Source organism: Daphnia pulex, chromosome 10 (genome assembly GCF_021134715.1).
Source record: "Daphnia pulex isolate KAP4 chromosome 10, ASM2113471v1".
Classification (NCBI taxonomy): domain Eukaryota; kingdom Metazoa; phylum Arthropoda; class Branchiopoda; order Diplostraca; family Daphniidae; genus Daphnia; species Daphnia pulex.
In genome coordinates, this window is record NC_060026.1 from 14,575,729 (window position 1) to 14,595,681 (window position 19,953).

General features: G+C 42.1%; 3 protein-coding genes across 3 annotated transcripts; 2 read left to right on the forward strand and 1 right to left on the reverse strand.

The window, feature by feature from the left end:
• Positions 1-1,220: 1,220 nt before the first annotated feature.
• On the reverse strand, positions 1,221-15,459 carry LOC124203951. The gene is made up of 2 exons (XM_046600869.1): positions 15,355-15,459; positions 1,221-14,063 (listed from the first exon to the last, which is right to left on the reverse strand). The coding sequence occupies exon 2, from the start codon at positions 14,038-14,040 to the stop codon at positions 1,339-1,341; it is 12,702 nt and encodes a 4,233-aa protein (XP_046456825.1). The 5' UTR covers positions 14,041-14,063; positions 15,355-15,459; the 3' UTR covers positions 1,221-1,338.
• Positions 15,460-15,683: 224 nt separating this feature from the next.
• Positions 15,684-17,100, forward strand: LOC124203953. Its single transcript, XM_046600871.1, has 2 exons — positions 15,684-15,926; positions 16,018-17,100. The coding sequence occupies exons 1-2, from the start codon at positions 15,830-15,832 to the stop codon at positions 17,055-17,057; spliced, it is 1,137 nt and encodes a 378-aa protein (XP_046456827.1). The 5' UTR covers positions 15,684-15,829; the 3' UTR covers positions 17,058-17,100.
• A 430-nt stretch (positions 17,101-17,530) lies between these two features.
• On the forward strand, positions 17,531-19,674 carry LOC124203952. The gene is made up of 6 exons (XM_046600870.1): positions 17,531-17,776; positions 17,867-18,188; positions 18,267-18,421; positions 18,547-18,685; positions 18,776-19,018; positions 19,100-19,674. The coding sequence occupies exons 1-6, from the start codon at positions 17,663-17,665 to the stop codon at positions 19,600-19,602; spliced, it is 1,476 nt and encodes a 491-aa protein (XP_046456826.1). The 5' UTR covers positions 17,531-17,662; the 3' UTR covers positions 19,603-19,674.
• The last annotated feature ends 279 nt before the right edge of the window (positions 19,675-19,953 follow it).

Sequence of the window (19,953 nt, forward strand, 5' to 3'; positions counted from 1 at the left end):
CTGATGTTAATAACTGTTAAACTTTCGATTGGAAAGATTTACTTGGATTATTATTTTAACTTTAAAAATTTATTGGTAATAAATCTAATAGATGGCTCTGATTCATCAAAACAAAAACTTATCGTGCATTGCAGCAGACGACTGCGGCTACAACAACATCGGTCAGATCCTAAGATCCCAAGATCCTTGAGAGAAGCATACAACTGTCAACCAGAACCAGCAGATGGCGACCAGAGCGTTGTCGGACTAGACCATTGACTTCCGAATCATAGACTGGGTGGATTGCCGATTGTCTAAGTGAAACTAGTCCATTTACCCAGTTCATGTCGTGCCATTAATTAGACTACATTGAATTATTTGTGTAAATGCAAATAAGTTAATTGTGATTTGTGAAAGGTATAGGTTCCTATCCTAGGAAAGTTTCAAAATATTTACACAACTTTTGCTGCAAAACTACAGACTATGAGACTACAGTCACAGCTATGCTGTGTGTGTGCAATGGGAATCAACATTGATTAAACTTTAATTTTTAATGTAATGGCAAGAGTAATGGTGTTAGGACATTTATTATAATTTGGTCACGCCTATTGTCCTCCAGAATCTGGGGGTAAAAATGAAAAGCCCAGACAAAACGCCCAGCTTGTTTTTACTTTTGTCTCAGTTTAGTTTTGATTGTGTCGTAAGTGTGAACGGTTGTGGACAGTGTAGTAGCAGGGCATTTGTGCAAATTTCCTTCTGGATATCATCAACATCAATAGTGACGTCATCGACATTTCATCGTGGATAATCTGCGAGGTGAATTTCTCTTTAAGATGATAAATATTTATTACCATTTATCACCGTATTTCCGATGTCTTTTTTTTCTATTTCGATTCCACACAATTGTGTAATCAAACCGTTTTTTCGTCTTATTATTTTCCATTAGTTTGAATTTTTCAATGGAGCGTTTGCTGTTGAATAATGTGAAATGCATCTTCTTCCGTTGGGTTTCTCCTTTACCTCGACGTCTCTCGTGTACGTTCATGCGAGTGTGAATGTATTCACGAGAACGTCATTCCTTTCTTTTTCTACCTGAAATGCCAACGGACGAACCACATCGCGATGATGACGTCACGCCCCGTTCACTCCATTCTACTTCAAGTCGCCTCGTTCACTGCAATCAAGGTAGGATCAAACTTAAATATCGGTTCTTTATTATAAAAAAAAAAAAGAAACGCAACTGGTGGCGCAATCCTTTTATTTTATTGGGATTTATTTTGTTTCCGGTTGTTAAATTCTCTGAATATTGAACAAGTTTCTTACATCTTTTTTTTTACACACTTGAAAGAACATCGTTTGTTAAATTGCGCATGCAGACATATTAGAACGCGTCAAATGATGTAATTGAGCCGAAATTGATTCAGCGTTTTTAATGTATCCGTTCGTAGTCTCCTTTTCAACTGAAAAATCATCTTCACAACAGTCGTAGAAAATTATGTCATCGTCCTCTTCGTCGTGCTCTGTTGGACATAAATGCGTCATTTCTTCAATATCTTCTATGAGGGCCGATAGTCTTTCAGTCATAGTTTTTAACGCTCTTACATCATCCATCGTTTCGGCTATCGTTTTGCTACTTAGAGAACTAATCTGCTCTTGAAGTTCTTCAATCAACGGAAACGCCCAATCCACCTGGTGATTTGACTGAAGTTGGACTCGTACGATTTCCTCCAGTTTATCCAGTTGCATCTTCCACAATTTTTTATCCTCGTCGTTTATAGGAACAGGGATTTTACAGACTGAACCCGTCCAAACGTTCTTGACGTGACTGGCCATTTTTGAAATCTCTCTGTAAATTCCTGGTGCTGCGTAAGCTAAAATCAACCAGCTATCAACGGCGACGACTAATTTTTCAGCTACTGAATTTCTGTTATACGGGCTGTGAATGAAAGTGGTTTCATCTCCACGGCAAGTCACCGATGGCTGGCCGTGCCACTCGATCGGCCTGCAGTCGTGGAATGTGTCTTGATCCTGTTGCAACGGAGGAGGACTAATGTCGACCCAAGGTGATTGGGTAAACACCATCGTTTGTCCATGATGTCCGTAACAGGTTATAGCATTTTTAGAATAGGAGTAACAATTACCGATTGAAACGTCGCGGTAATCAGTTTGAGAAACGTCGTCCAGTTGAGGTAATAGATCGACAGCCTCGTGATTCTGTGGGAATTGATTTGGACGAATGCTTTCGATAGGAACATCAGGCAGCCGCAGAGACACTGTGACGAAATCGAATATGGAATCAAGCGAGGCGATAGTTGCGATTAATTGACGACTAACAGTAATAGACGAAATTAAATCGATCCAACTGGCAGGTCGAGATGCGCTGGAGACCAAATATAAAGGGGCTGATGTTGGGTATGAATAATTAAGAGTGTTTTCATTCAGATAAGTTTCTTCTTTTGTTGATTGGCATCGGAGTGGATGAGTTGTATTTCTCGTATCCAGCAATAAGACGGAACGACGGTCTCGCTTGTTTTGAGCACGCTCCACATCACGAACGCCGATCTGTTCTGACCATCGGCTTCGCGCTGGTTGTTCACTGCTACTGGCTGACTTTAGAGATTGCACATAGTCTTTAAATTGTTGTCTGTTTTGAAATTTCTTCGATCCAAGTGAAACAGCTTCTTCTTGAGAAAGCGGAATCGTATCCAGTTTCCGAATATATAAATCGACCTTTTCTTTGTTGCCAAATTCATACAAGCGACGGAAATCCAGAATGCTATTCAGGTTTCCTTGATTGCTTTCTGATTTCAATTCCTTGAATTGAATGTACGCATCGTTCCATAGTTTAGGGAGGAACTTCGCTTCATTATCCGCCATGTTTGAGAACGAATTCTTTTTGGACGCAAAATACCACTGGCCATCAGTAATGTCTCTATAGAGAATAGGTGTGCTGAAAGTGATCGGCAGACCCTTGGAATGCATTACATTGTTGTGATGTCCTGGGAAAGCCAAGTAATCCTCCCAACGAATAACAGTGTCATATTTGGCAGCCAAATCATCCTCAATCTGCTTGAGTCTAAGATTTTTCTTTATTATGTCTTGTATTGGTTGTTTATTTAACTCTTTGATTTCCTCAAAATTGCCATTATGATCCTTCCGGTATATATTTTCCAAGGGAACGATTGCACCATCTTTTGGATGTAAAACATTTCCACTTTTGTCGAACAATTCCAGGGCACCATCCAGTTCAATAATTTTTTTCAAATAATCATCTCGGTAATAGCCCTCTTCCAAGTAAATTCCAAATTGGCTGTCACGGTTGTGATGAAATACCGTCATTTTTGGCTCATGTTTTCCGTCTTTTCCTATAAAATCATAATCGTACTTGACATATATGGAACAACTCTGCAATTCTGGAGTTAAAATGATACGTGTTTCACCAAATGGGTCGATCTGAATCTTTTCTCTCGTTTTCAGCCAATAGGCCTGAACTGAAGTAGGATCGTTCAATGATATTGGCTTGGCTATCAAACTGTAACTTGCTTGGCCGATTTCAGGATAAAGTTGGAATTTGTATGTACCCCCATTCTGAAATCCTTTGGGAAATTGTTGTTGTGGGAAAAGTTTTGGGTCTCCGAGTTTCCTTAAGGAAATTGGTGAATTTTTCAGCACACTGACAGGATCTTTATTCAACTGCGCTTGCAGTTCAGTGTTAGGTAAGGCTATGGGACATTTAGAATTCGAGTTTCCTCGTTTCATGCGACGTTTTCTAAGTCCCGGGCGACATCCAAACGACCCCATCTCCCTGTCTGCAAACGCTTCGTTCTCCCGGTTTCTCATTTGATTCTTGGCATCTTCCATAGCCTCCAGTCGATGCAAAGCTACTTTCTGAGCGTCTGGCAGTTCCAACAGTTTGTTACCCGATATCTTATTGGTCGAAAATTGAAGTCCGTCTTTGGAGAGGAGCAGTTTGCGGGTCGTTTTTAACTGAAAAAGATTATGTTTGATCCAACGTTGAATTTTTCCCGATCGGATATTGTCAAACGCCCGTCCCATGTCGAATCGCATTTTAGTCACCAATTTTGGTAGTTTCACTTTCAGCGCATTATTCGCTTTAGCTTTTAAATGACGGACTTGTTTGTTTCCCGCTTTCAGCATGTTGCGAGCGCTTGTGCCAAAAATCAGGCCATTCAAGAATCCTTCGTAAGTAGCAAATGAATGGGCATCCCATCCGCTAGGATCGAAATTCTCATTGGCCATACTGGTCATCAAATAGGCGGTGACAGCTGCAGCGGCTACTTTGCCTGTAGGTCCTTTAGCAATACGTTTAAGTAAAGGTTTCAATTGCTTCAGTTCGAATTTTTTCAGCATAGGAAGAAGGGTCGATAATTGTTTGGGACTATTTTTAGCCAATTTTAATATTCCGGAACCCATTTGAGTCAAATCGGTAGGTAAACCGATTCCACTGTCGACACCTTCTAGTAAGGCGTTGAGGGTATTCAGGTTGGTCCAGTCCCATTTCCATGGTGCAAATTCTCCGTTATTGGCCGATACTGCTTTACCGTAGGCAAAGCCAGCAGCTGTAGTATAAGTTCCTCCTAAAATCAAAAATTTGCCGAGCTTCCCAAATGTATTGGCGAACTGGTGAACCACTGCACCGCCTCCAACGATGCCCATTCCGGTGCTGACACCCTGGAAAAGTGCGTTATAAGTGCCCGGCTCATGCCACTTCCATTTGGTATAGTCCGCATTATTGTTGGCTGCAGCCGCTGAGACGTAAGCGGTTACCAAACCGAGCGAGACGGTTGCATGGATCCCTATAGCGGCAGTTGCTGCAACAGCTCCTATGGGTATCATGGCCCCACCTATTCCACCTCCAATTATGCCGGACCAAGTTTTGCCACTCTTCCAATCCCACTTGCCCGGATTCCAGTTATTGTTGGCTGTAGCTCCTCCCAAGTAAGCACCGCCAACCGCAAACAAACCAATTAATAGTCCCAATAAAAGTCCAAATTCTCCATCGGGATCTACCAGCGAGACGGGTGAATTGCCCACGTACTTGTACGGATTAAAATATTGTTCGCGAGGATCCGGTTGATAGAACCGTCCAATATCCGGATCGTAAAATCGTGCGTGGTAGTTGTAAAGTCCCGTTTCTCCATCCCATTCTTGCCCGGTGTAACGGTAGAAAATTTCAGCCGCCGGATCACTTCCGTAGGAGCGCATAAGTTGGCCGTAAGGAAGATAATCGTAAGCGGCCACCACTTGGCCATCTCGTAAGACCAACCGGATCGAGCCGGAGTGATCGGTCCACACGCTGTGGAATGCGCCGTTGCGAACGAAGCCGAGGAGTCCACGAGGGCCGTAGATGTAAGACGTGGACACGACTACAGCCGCTGCATCTTTCAATTCAGGAAGTAGCGAAGAACTCGCCGAGGAATAAGTAGTTCGTCGATCAAAAAGAACTTTACCTTCTGTGTCACGGACATAATGCGCCTCGTGGATTAAATGGCCATCCTTGGCCATCACTCGTTTGAGAATTCTTTCACCATGGGCGTCGTAGGCGAAACGAACTGTCCTCCCATCCGTCAGGTGAATGGCCGTCGTCCGCATTGATGCGTTGTTGTATTCTATCCGTTCGATGCCTTTGTGAAGCGCTTGGATGACGTTACCACGGGTATCGTGAAGCATCGTCTTCTTCGCTTCCTTATCGTCGAGTTGACCCGGTTCTTCCACTTTAATGGAACGGATCCGATTAGCTTTGTCGTCATCGTATGAAAATTCGTAGCGATTGAAACCCGTGTAGAATTTCTTGTGGTTCCCATTTGCGTCGATATCAAACGAGGCCACGTCAAATGGATGTTCGCCCAGCGCGTAAGTGAAATGTTGGTCAAGGATGCGGATGAAATCAGCCAAGTATTTTGAATACTGAGGCGCGTTGAATATTTGCCTCAACTTGGCATCCAGCCAATCTGTGGTGTCTTTGGATTTTCCCATTATTACCTGGTGGACTTTTTCGGCCGCCCGCCTCAATTTTTCGGAATCGGCAAACGGCATTCCGTCGTCGAAGCCACTCCATTGCCGGAATATTTTCTGAAAATCGTCCAGTGTTGATAATTTATTCCGTCGTTGTCCAATTTCTTTCAAAATCATCTTTTCTATGAGATTCCTGTAAAGTGTGACGTCTTCTTGGGTGCCCGTGACAGCCGCAAGTAGAGTCTTTAAATCGTCACTGCGGGTGAAAGATTTCCCCGGATTGGCTACGGCCGTCAACCAGTCGGATTTCCTTTGATCAGACACAATGAATCCAGCGTCATCCAGTTGCTTCCAAACGTCGCGCGATTGTTGCTTGTTTAAGGCCGTTTGACGGGACAGCGTGTCCGGCTGGAATGGAACGGCCAATTTCTCCGTCTCATCTGTAAAATATTTGGCTTTAACAAGCTCCCGGTGGTTTCCGTAAGCATAACTGTGCCCGTAAATCCTAGGCATCCGCTTTTGAGCCAATATTCGAGCCATTTGTTGGCCATTCGGTCCTCCGCACACTAGCGGCATCCAAGTCCTGCCATCACTAATTGCGAAGTGATAATCTTTTAGAGGACGACCAGTCTTAGTCAAGTAGCCGTTGCGTTTGAGAGCCTTAAAGCACAGCTGAGCCGACGAGTTTGACTCTAACATTAGCTTTGAATGATTCGTCAGTTGGAACCAACGCCAGTCGGCGCTAGGGGGCCACGTAGCGTTGAATGCCGTCCGCATAACAATTCCGTCACCGGTTCCACCTTGGCCGTATCCACCATCCGTGTATGACACCAATTCGGTTAGGAAAGGATCAGATATCTGTTCTAAGAAGCCAGGCGAATTGTAATGAAAAGTTCGATTGAAATTGTGTTGGCTTCCAGGTAGAACGTGTTCACTAGCCAATTGTCCACTTCCGTGGTAGTTGAAACGGACAATATCTCCAGATTGGCCATCCAAACTCAATGCAATCAGCTGCCCCAGTTTATTGTAACGATGTTCCAGTTTGACGCCCAGATTATTTTCGCCACTGACTGACGGATATTGAATTGATCGCAGTCGGTTACTGTGAGAGTAGTATGTCTTCCTGATTTCTGTATCAGCCTGCTGATCAAAGGAAACCAGTTGTTTAAATTCGATTAAGCGGTCTTGGCTGTCCCAGCGCATCTCTTCCACTAAAACGTTGTCGTCAAAGTTATGAGTCACAAAGGTGGCGTTACGTTCACCTCTCAACACCGACGGATCGTAGTGTCGTTCTTCCGCTTCTGTTCGATCGATTAACTGGTAAAAATTGGCGTTGGCCAGCGATCCTTCAGCAAGGGAATTTTTGAATTTTTGGCGGGACATGGGCATTTGTTCCAAAAATCCCGTACGGGCGACTGCTCGTCCGTTGTCATCGTACTCGTAAAATACGACGCTATCAATTTCGTTGGATTCTTCCGAAACGGAATGAACTTGCAGACGGAGTTGGCCATCTCTGTTATAATAATACTCAAAGTGTCCAGTGTCTGGGGTCGTCTTGCGAATAAGTAGCCCAGTGTCGTCGTTATAGGTCATAAAGGTACCCAGAGTTTTCTGCAAACGAATTTCTTCAGACGAAAGTTTTGTTTTCGTCACAGGCCACAACGGTTTGGACTTCATAAAAGTGTCAGCACGTTCGTGATAGATTGGTGGAAGGCTTTTGATGAGCCGGTTCTTGGAATCGTATTCATAAGTGCTAAGCAAATGATCATGGCCGGGCACGTAGATGTAAAGGGCCACTCTGTTTTCCTGTTGATCCAGGACAGCCACTCTTTTAGTTCCGTTCGGCATTTCTTCCATTTTATGCCGGAAGCCATTACTCGTCGGGAAATGATTTTCGATAACGGCGATTTCATCCATTCCGCCGGCCGATGTTCCAAATTTCTTGGCGTACGGACCGTTAACGTTGAAATCCGGACCGGGTTGTCCTTCCACTCGTTTTTCATTCAGCGGATTAGTTTCATATTCGGTGCGAAAGTAAGGGACTCCTTTGTCGAGCGGATTCAAACGATCCACCATCCCTCGCAGGCGATGGGTCTTCCATACTGAAAGGGAATTCTCTGGATCAATGGGTCCACTGACGAAATCCGAGTAGTAAGTCAGCAGTGGCTTTGCTTCATCTACGCTGACTCTTGTTAGTTTGGTAATGATTCCCTCTCGACCGAGCTTGTCGTAAAGGGTCTGCGACACAAGAACGGATCTATCCGACTCCAGCTGGATGGTTTGAATTTTCTCGCCCCATTCGTTTAGAAATTCCATCTCGGTTCGTGGATTTCCCATGAAAACGCAATCCTCGACGAAGGTGTTTCCTTGAGCCTTAAAAGCGAAAAAAGTCCATGGATTTTTAGCGGATAAAGAAGCAACTAGACGGTCTAGAAGAAGGACACTGTCGATCCAGATAAAGAAACGACCGCCTTCGGTCATCACAATAATTTCGCCGCTATTAGGTAAATTTGTCACGGTGGTATGGGGTGCGTCCGGCTGGACTTGAAACGTCAAAGTGCTGGATGACTTGTCAGATTTTCGGGCCAATCGAACTTGTCCACCTGCCATTTTCCAAGTCATGGATGCGGTGGGAGAAATCAGCGAATAATAGCAGCGGATAGCTGCCGACGACGATTCCGCACCAAACAAAATGGAAGGATCAACACTGACGAGTTGGTGAGATTGTTGATGATTGTGCCACAGTCGAGCCGGAGCTGTCGTCCAGACCGATGAATCCTTAGATGAATCATTCCAGCGGTTCCGCCAAGCGTAAGCGTCGAACGTTTCGTACAGTCCGCCATTCTCCGGATAGAAAACGGTGCGACTTCGTTTAGCTCCGGTGACGATTGACGGCGATCCATTTGGCGTGGGAATTAAACGACCGGTGTAACTAGATGTCGCTACTTGCTCCACCTGCTGTTGGCCGTTGACAGTCACATCTACTACAACAGCCATTTCACGGTCACGATAGTAGATGGTTCGGCTGATGGAACCGCTGGAGCCGATAACAGAAACCGGCCTCCCATTATCGGAATTGAAAACTGTTGCTTTAAAATCGTGCAAAACAGGTGAAAATCGGACGTGATCGACATCCAGATCAGCTGCATGGCCGTCATGCTGGTCAGCATCGATAGTTAATTTAATGGTGAACTGGGGCGTCTTTTCGTTTTGACTTGCCTGTTGACTTTCCGCATAGAGACGCTTGACAATGTCGAAATTGATCAACACTTCTAGGTAAGCCCAATCACCAACCGAGCGTATGATTCGAGCCAGTAGTCCCACAATTTCTTCTCCCGTCTCATTGACACTAATTATTGCTTTCAAGTAAGGCGTGACTTGACTTTGCTCGGTGGTACTGACGAAATAATCGATTCCGTTGGATGGGCGAATCCAGCAAGACGCGACGTAAGTAAGGTCTTGATCAGCTGGAGTGAACATTCCTTCCAGTAGCGGATGGCTAGCGTTTAATCGCAAGTAATTCTCTCCAGTCAGTGCGAAACCCCTCTTCACTACATTCGATTCCGAAAATCGCCACCGGAATGGAGAACTGGAATTATTCATTTCGTATGATTCGAATCCATAGTAAGAGGCCAATTGGTCGGTTAAATTATATGGTGAGAAATCGCTGATAATCCGGCCCTTGTTGCGGTCCCACAAGATGCTTTCATCTGGAGTCTTTGATGGTTCGGCAGAATCGTTCTCGGTTTTCTTTTGAACTAACTGGCCATCAGCGCCAAACATTTCCAATGACGTCTGGCTCCACCCGCCAGAAGATGAAATCTCGCGAGTCGTCCAAGTTTGTTGGATCCATCCGGCTAATTTGCGATTATTTCCGGGAATTATTGTTGCAATGACGTTGCCTTCGGCATTGGTGACCCATTCATAACCCGTCGAGCGTGTCGTACTGTTATTGCTCATCTTGACCGATTTAACGACAAATCGTTTGGCATTTTTGTTGGGATTAATCGAGCGTAAGGAACGTGTCACCAACGCAAACTTTTCCGCTGCGTCTTCTTTTGATATGCTGGCCAGTGTTGTAAGCCGATCGTAGGAGCTGCTTTCACCCAACAGCTGCTCGTCGGGGAACGTGAAAACCGTTCCCAACGTTTTCCCGTTGTCAGAGAAGAATATGACGGTCGTGCTTTTATACCGAGTCTCGTAAGCCAAATACACCGGATAGCGACTGAAGATCTTATCTGGCGGACTGATTTCCAATCGGTGAAGTGCTTGGCCAATTTTTTTATTTGAATCCATTGGATCCTGCGCGTACAACGTTAAATTTCTCATTTTATTATTTTCTTCCTGGTTGGCATTGGCAACAGATTCCTCTAGAACGAAAGAATTTCCTATGGAATATATCAAAGACAAATTATTATTTTTGTTTTCCGTTTTGTTTGCTTTGATTTCCTCCAGTTGCCAATCACCGCCAGTCATTCGTATCAGTGTGTTGTTTCCGGCGTAGAGTCCCTTTGCTGTTATCACCGTACGGTGGGCAGTCCAGTTCACTAGGAATGCAGTGTCGAACAATTTTTGAAAATTTTCCAGCGCGTTTATCTCTGTCAGGACTTCTTCCTTGCTGGGTTGTGGGCTGTTTTTCTGAGTGTCCAACCATAAGTCACCTGACACATCAACGACGGTCAACCGGAAGAAATTATCGTTCATCACTTTGTATCCCAGTTGATAACTAGTACCATCATTGTGGAATTCGTGCCTCAGCTGGAGAATATTGTCGGTTTTGACGCTGAATTCTCGGCGGAGTACCACATTGTGGTCGGGATCCAAAAGAAACAAACGCATCCGCAATAACAGCTGCTGGCCATCCAACAAATGCAATGAAGTGAGAACGAAGGAATTGCTAGATAACTGCAATATGTCTTGTTTAAGAGTTTCAATCAATTTTTTCTCCGTGTCGGATGGTAAGCGGAATTTTTTTACGATACTTGATCCTCCGCTGAACAGATTTGGAATTGTTTCAATAATGCGCATTTGCCATTTGCTTTTCGATCCATGTGGATGGCAAACAAAAAGTTGGCGGTCGTCATATCCAACAATTAAATGACCCTCCATTTCGAGACGGATTACAGACTGATTGGATGGTAATTTTAGTTTGTGTTTGATCCATTTCGATCGATCGGCTGACAATTGAAATATCAGAATGTCATTATGGCTGTCGACTACGGCCACGCCAGCTTCGGTGGACCTTATTAGCGCATCGCCACGAAACCAATCGCAGGTGGGGTCTTTATTCCATTTCCGGATGCCGTCCTTGCTCTGGTGATGGAACAAACACATTTGTTTTTTATTCCCTTTTTCCGTTTCCAGTAAGACGACACAAAAGTCTGGCAAGGATGATACGTTATAAGAACGAATTTTCCCTTCCGTCTGCGTTGTTACTGGCAAAGGGGATAATTCGGCTAATGTTTCAAGTACTTCAGCACCCACAATCTTCACCTGAATCTTGTTGGGTAGCTGACGTTGCCGGAATACCATGGCCGCATAGTCGTGACTGTAGCTGATGGCAGGTTTCTCGTCGACTGGATGCCTTACAGACGAATAAGGATCGGGTAAATCAATAGCAGCAATAGAATGGTAACGAAATTGAGTTTTTAATTCACTGGGTAACTTTATTTCAGTTAACAATCGCTCTGCAGATTGGGCTTCTTCTTCGTTGTAACTAAACTGGAAGATGGATTCGCTTACCGACAAGTTGATTGGCTGCTCAATAGAAGTTAACAAGCGCCGACCCTTTTCTACTTGATAAACAAATTTGAGCGTTTGACTGTAGTGCTCAGTAACGATTTGGCAGCCGGTTAAGTAATGGGATTCCCTCATCCGTACCGGGAAGACAAAGTTCTCGGAATCAAACGGGTGATTAAATGTTTTGTATTCCTCCTTTACTTTGATGGCGTATTTGAAAGTGATGGTCGTTGATGAGTCGACGCTAATTTGTTTCAGTCTAATGGCCGCTGTCCAGCTGGACGCTGGACGGGAATTTTTGTATTCCACAGAATCGATTTCGTAGTGATAGATAATTGATTTACCGCTTTCTTTCACCTGATGTTCGATTAAATACCAAGCGATTGGAACTCGTTTAAGCAATTTGACATCACTGCCTGGTCCTCGCCAAAGCGGCCAATTCAAATTCCAGCGGACGGCTTCCATATTCCTTGTCGATCCATAGGTAAACGTGTCCGTTTCAGTGATGATTACCCAGCGCTGCTCTTTTGGGTGGAATTTAATTGTCCATTTAGGTTGTGAATATTCTTGAAAAAGCCGAACTCCATCGTCAACTTGGACATCGGTCCAAATAGGTTTCAGTTGTAAAAAAGTTCCATCCACGGTTAAATAAAATACCGCGTCTTCAGCAAAGATACTGCCTCGATAGTCGACGGAAATGCAGTTGTCTGGCAAAGGAAGTGACCAGCCTGAGCCGACAATGTTGGACAGTGAGGCCTGTTGGCTGTGGTACGAAAGCGAAATTTGATAAGGGATAGCTGGATCGGAGACACTCGCTTCGAAGATGGGCAAAGTGAAATCGACGGAACCTGCCACAGGATCGACTAAATTTGAAATCGATAACGACTCGGCCCACTGTTCTGTCCACCTCAAGACAAGTTTCTCTGATTTTGGGGTGGTCCGTTTCACTTGAGACGGGATCTTAACAGCAGAAGTCTTAGATAACGTTTGGTTAGTAATAACAGGAACAAGTCTGGAATCATGAGATGTTTTTGGTGGGTGCAAGACTGTTTTAACCAAAAGATTGCCCACGAAAAGCCTCTTCTCTTCATCCAGAATGAACAAAACGGACTCTCTCTTATTAACCCCTTGGTTGACGGCATTAATGGCTCCAACTACATTGGCGAATCGGAACGGAGTGTCCAGCAGAGACGATGATGGGTCCAGCAGTGTTTTCCACATTAAAAGGACCGGATCGAAGGTGAGGATAGTCAGTCCTTTTGAACCAGTAAAGATCAGGTCATCGTGGCCATCACCGTCAGCATCTGTAAACCGCATCGATTCGTCATATTCCGGTATCCAGCCGTTTGTGTCGGAAAATCCAGCATGATAATGAACCAAGGTATAATCTTTGATGGCGGTATTAGTTGACGATTGATTACCTCCCAATTGGTACACAAACAGTCCATGCCTATTAAACTGGACAACGTCAAGATAAGGCTGGTCGGTCAAATCGACAAAAAAGAATCGTTCCGTTAATAATTCAGAGGTCCAAGGGCCGTCCACAAGCGACACTTTGGCCACTTGCTGGAGCTCGTATTTGTCATTAAAGCGATACATTTCCAATTGAGTTTGCGTTCTTAATGCTATGCAATCTTGTCCGTTGCGTTGAACATCCGCCGTGTACAAGTTGATGGCCTCAGAAATCTTTGCGACTACGCTGTTGTCCTTGTTCTTCTTCAATGGAAAAAGCGGATGCGGTTTTCGGGTCTTGAGTCGCTCCTGCGATGCTCCGTAAAATTTAACTTCCGTTTCTTTTCCGACCTTCTGGCGAGCCATAACTCCGATCAGCCGGGTATCGGGAAAGAATCGAGCGACGAGGACAACGGACTGGTTGGCCTCATCCCATCCGTACAGATCACGAAAGGAGGTGTCACGCGACAGACCTAGAACTTGGATTGGTCTCTCATTTGCATGGAAACGGTAGAAACCGATTCCATCATCTTCGTTGCGGAGGACAATTCCGTCGCTTCCGTCGTTCAGCATCGTATTGGTAACGAGCCACGGATAAGTTTGCAACGGGTACGACGCCCTTTGAGCATCATTGAAAAAACGGCGGTTCCATAGTCGCGTCCATGTTTCCGGTTTGTTAAGTGCTGAGCTGCCGCTGGATGACACGTTGAAGGCGACTACATTGGCACCGTGACGGATGTATAGACGCGAGAGATTATTCTTACCGCCATTCACATCCGAATTGATTAAGAAAATGTCATCGACTTGGCCACCAAATGGACCACCAAGGAAAACATTTCCGATTTCGGAGATGGACAGCAGTTCAAGAGTCGTTCTTCTTCCATCGTCTTCCATCTCGATTACTATAATAGGCCTACCTGTATAATCGTGTAGGAAATACCGGGAAATACTTTAACTGATTTCTCTTCTGAAAATGAGTCATTAAAAAAATACTACTTGTCACTGAATTATCATATAAAAATCAATCGAAAGTATTTTTATTGAAAATTTCGTGATTGTCAACTGATATTTATTGTTTCATTGACTCTAAAATGTAGCTACACTCTAAATTTTCTCGGACATACTTAGACCCTTTTTCTATTGATTTCCCAAGGTGAAACGATCCAATCGCGTATACTAACTAGTACGGAGCCTCTTCGTTTATACAGATAAAAAGAGCTTAGTATCCCTCGTACGAAAGATTTGTCATTGTTTTTTAAAAAAACATCGTCCGTGTCGGGAATTTCGAACCTCGGCACCATATTAAGAAAAGATACTGACTTAATGGTACCGCATATGACGTCGTAAGGTAAATTAATGGTTATGGATTGTTTCTAGAATGTAGCTATACTAAAAAAAAAGGCAAAGATTCAACTCTCGTCATTGAAAATGTCTTCCAATATTGCTTTTATGGGTTCTACAACTTTCAATTCCGCATTTCAGGGTTCATTCGATTTACTGTACGGCTTTCAATCGTTATACCTTGTTCTTTTCATTCATTTTCCTATCAATATCGTACGTATATTTAAGTTATTTACAGATTAATGACCTTGGTGATTCCATATGGAAAAGACCAAAACCTGTGGCAACCATCTCAGGGATTTGATCGTCACTGTTTTCTTTGAATGACTTTGAAAAACACTAAAACAGACAAGCGGACTTTTTAAAAATTTTAACTTGCGCCAGGCAAACGCGCCACTTCTCTAAATCCTCCGAGAAAAAATTATTTTTAAATCAATTTTTAATCGACAAACCCTACATAGTGGCGATCAAATCCGTGAGATGGTCGCCACACGTTTTGATCGTTTTCATGTGGAATCACCCACCTAATGGATCATGAAAGGATTAAACCCTAAGTCATTTCTAATCCTATAGGATTTTATAAAATCCAAATGAAAATCATTAAAATATCAAATTTTTCTGTGATTTTTCATGCGGCGTTTTCATAAGAGTTCATACAGTCAATAACAAATTTATTTCTATAACAACTTAAACCGGACTAAGAACTTTAAAAAAATCAAAATGTCAAAAATGATAACATCATGGAAATCTGTTGGCAACCCAGAAAGTGGAATTAAACGATATCGCTTTACCTATAACGAACTTCAATACGTTTACATATACATAAACCAATAATTAAATGCGAATTAAAAGTGACTATAACCTTACCTTGAATCCAATTCGAATGGTTGTGCTTGTTGCGGAATGCTGTGATGCTGTGACGCTGTGACCACGAACGAGTGCGTTTAAGCTATTTGACCTAACGCGATAAAAATTGGGTATAGGATAAACAAGCAACTCCTTGCAGAGTGTAACAGGATAATGACATATCCTCATGCGCATTATTTTTTATCAGTGTCAATGCGCAGTTGAAATAAGAGCTGACCAGTGCTGACGTTGATGGAAAAACCAGTTTGGAAAAATCCAGCGAACATGACGACATAAAATATGATAAGAATTCGTCGTCAAGCAAAGCTCCAAGATCCTTCTCTTGGATACTAATTGCCTCGAAAAATATGCGACTCGTCTATCTGTTTGTTTAGGGATTTTTTTGAAGCCATCTCATGTATTTTGCCTTACACCAGTTTCGTTAGCTACCGCGGAAACATCATCAGTAAATGCTAGCAGCGATTTCAAGTTCAAAATGGGAAAAAAAGTCAGCTGTTCGCCAGTTTTTTGGTTGTTGTTTCTAATTTTCATTTTTAGCGAAACATCATTCATTTCACCTTTCAACGCGTCAGGTACACAATTATATTATCAACCGAACTTTTAGCATGATTGCCGATTATGTGATATTTAAATTAATAAAATTTTCTCCAATATTTGCAATAGAATTTGAAATTGATGTTGATCCATCGAAACTCTTGATCAGTTATCCAACGGTCTTCGTTAAGTTTGATGGCGTTTTAAATGGAATCAAAGATTTGGCATCATCAGTTGCGGCAGCTGGCCATAAAAACAATCTAAGGAACCGAAGTAAAAGGACACCATTTGAGAATAATTTTGATTTCCCCAACTCTTGTTCCTTGACGGAAAACGAGCTCGAAAAAATTAATAATTTACTCAACAGCTTGCACGATGGGAAAGATAATCAGTCAACGTGTGAAGCTAAACCGACTGAACTGTCAGTGATCAACTCGGTTGATTCATCCATTCGCTGCAATCAGCTGATTGAATCCATTATTGAAAATGTAAAAGATGTCAAAATGGCTATGAATTGTCTTTTAAAGAAAAATGCAAAGGACTACGACATTCGTTACGAAAAGCTGAGAGCGACTTACAAACAAGAAATATCTAAATTGCAACAAAAACTGGACAACGCCGAAAAAAGATTTGAGCAGAAATTCAAAAAGAAGATTAACGATTTGAACGAACGTGTTCAAGAGCTGGAAAAAACTGTGTGGGGACTATTGAAGGAATTAGAGATTGAGCGCTCCAAAGTCCGAATTTTGAATTTGAAATTGATTCAAGTGTATTTGGAAACTGGCAAAATCCATTTGGCGTCGGAAACGTTCAAAAGTCATTTGATGGGACTCGACAGAAACAATATCATTACCATAACTACGAACGTCACTAACATCTCAAAGAGAAACGTTATCGAATTCACGTCCGGATTGAAAGACGACGTTGACGCAATGGTCAGTGGTGTCATTAACCTTTTCCATGAGTTGGAAAAAAGAAAGGGTCTTGATCGAGGAACTGCACGTCTTTTACAAGAAAAAGTTGATGACATCATTCAATATTGCAGAGATCTAGATGGGACGGACTTGGAGGAAACGAAATTGAAATTGGACAGAAATGTAACAGACGGACTCATTTTGGTTTATAATAATCTCCATTTCATTAAGAATAATCCATCATTTTATCTGTAAATGTATTGCACAGAACGAAAAATGCACTTTTCCCACAATGAGACTCACTATTTGTATTTGTATTGATATTATTATTAAGCTACAATAATATTAGACACTCTTGCATGATTATATATAGTCATTAGGAATCATGACTAATATAATAAAAGCTGTTTATGGACGGATATTGGCAGAAACATGACAACAGTTATCAAATAAATATATAGGCCTATCTCGCATTTGAAATTGAAATGTTGTAAAAATGGTTTTTGAATTTGAAAAAATTCTGAACATAATTCACGCGTGCAGTGTGACTTTCAATAGGGGTTATCAAATTTATGTCTGCATGTGAAGGTTAAAACTAAATCTTATAAACGATGTAGCAATACGAGCATTAAAAAAAGAAAGAATTTAAAAAATATTTGATATAAAAAAAATAGGCAAAGAATATTTGAAAATGTACTAGCGAAATGTCTTTGCTTGTATAAAATCATTATCACTGGTTCAGCGTTTCATGTTACTCTGTTATCTCTGGGCAAAACCAAGAGGAAGTCAACGTAGTTCAAGTCAAGCAACTCTCTTTCTATATTCGTCGAGAATTGGCCGCAGTCGGAGAGTAGGAAAGAATGGCCAACTATTCAGCAGTTATTCAAGTGTGTTTTTTTCTTTTGGCTTATTACATCTGTTTGACGGCTGGAACGAATTTGGAAAGCAGATTTTTGCAGCTTGAAAAAAATTTCGTGAGTAATATTTCCACTTCATTATAATAACCTCTTACAATCGTTATTTATCAGTGCATCGTAACAATTGTATTCTGTAATATTTTGAAGGTGAATGTCAAAGAAGCTTTGAGGGCTAGAGTTGTGACTTTAGAAACGAAAGTGACTCGACTAGAGGCCAAAGTGGAACAACAAGAATCGCAAATCGCTGCCTTGATATTGAAGGAAAGAGAGAAAGACCAGAGTTCTTCAACCAAGAAGTTTACGATGAGTGTTGAACTGAATCAAAATTATAAACGAAACGCCATCTTTAGGACATGTCAAGAGCTTCGCTCATCAAATCCGCTGTTGGAGTCTGGCATGTATTGGATCGATCCTGACGGCCAAGGAGTCGGGGATGACGCTATCCATGTCTTGTGTGACATGAAATCAGGTAATTCGTATTAAATCGTATTAAAAAATAAAATAAAAACATTAAGTATTACTTGATTTAATATTTTTTATTGTATAGGCAAAACGTCGATTGGGCACGACAGTGAATCGAAAATACATGTCGAAAAATGCGCCGAGCCTGGATGTTTTTCCAGGAAAATCAATTATTACGCAACAGATAGGCAAATTGAATCTTTAATCGGATTGTCCGACAATTGCAATCAAACGATCAAGGTACGTTATTTTCTTTTACCACATGAGACATGGCTGAAATTATGTTTTTAAAATATTCTGTCGAATGTTGCAACTGTTTTGAATGAATTTGAATTTGAATACGCGAATGCATGGCACCTATATAGATCAATTGCAATAATGCACCGTTAAATGTCGGTGGTGTTGCCTATTCTTGGTATAATACCAACAACAAGAAGTATGATGGAAAGCAAACATTTTCCTGGTTAAAAAACTGTGACTCTGGGGGAAACACACAAGACGATGGTAAATAGAAACTAAATGAAAGTGTTTTTATGCGACCAATGTCTAGACTATTTGTATTTCTTTATGCATTCATACAACTAAATCAAATAGGATATTGGCCGAGTGCATTTCTGCCCATCACACGCCTTCATTTTGGCGGCACCTTAAAAGGATCCCTTCAGCACACGCTGGGGAAAATAGAGTGTGAAGGAAAGGCAAAATCTGAGGGAATGCCCAAGTCGTGTGAAGACTTGTGGAGAATTGGACACACCCTGAACGGAATTTTTGCTGTAAAGGGAAGTAAAAGCATCGAAAGTCTCTACTGTGATTTCAACAGACGCCCCAATGAAAACGGTATAGAGTATATAGAGTTCTTAATTTTATTATTCATTCATTAACTACTATACTTGTTTTATGGAACTAATTGTTTATCAGGTTTTCAGAAATGGATCGGATACGCCGACGTCAAATCAGCGCCCGTCCATTTCCACGTCACGAGAAATTCTGATTCTGAAACACAAAACACTCCGATTCCGTTCTCGAGGGCGTTGGTGAACGAGGGAAACGCCATGGATTTGACGTCGGGGAAATTCACGGCCCCGCTACCGGGAATTTATTTTTTCTCTTTCGCGGCAGTGGCGTATCTAAAAGATTCATCTTATGTTGATTTTTATTCTCGTCTTTTTTTGAACGGGAATCTAATCGGGTCGAGTAATGTTCATGAGAATAACGCCCCCGTTGATCAAGTTAGTCCGTTGACCCTCCAGATGACGCTCAACTTGAAAAAAGGCGATCGAGTCTGGGTGGAGATTGTTTATTATGGTTCATATTCGGAGATTGAATCATCGTTGAAATCCTCGTATTTGTCTGACGGCAGTTCCCACTTTACCCATTTCACGGGTTTCATGTTGGAGGAGGAAATTGCCGCGTCACTTTGAGGTTCTTTAACCAAAATTTGACTGTGGATGCAATTACACTTATACTTATTGAATACACACACCAAGTTTCAAGTTTCCATCTGCAAAACTCTGGACGCGACCATCAAAAAACCAATTTTGATTGCCAGATTTACAAAAAGTGGGAGGCGGGGAACAAATTTTCACTCGCCTCTAATTCGTTAACGGATTGAAATTTTCAAATATTTTTCCACTGGTGAATATGCAATTCAATTGCGCAGTCGTCCAGAAAAATTCGCTTTTTTATCTCTAAAAATAAGGGCAGGGGACGTGAAAAACTAATTATAATTGCCAGATATTAAAATTGATTTTATTGTGATTTTTAAAAATTTC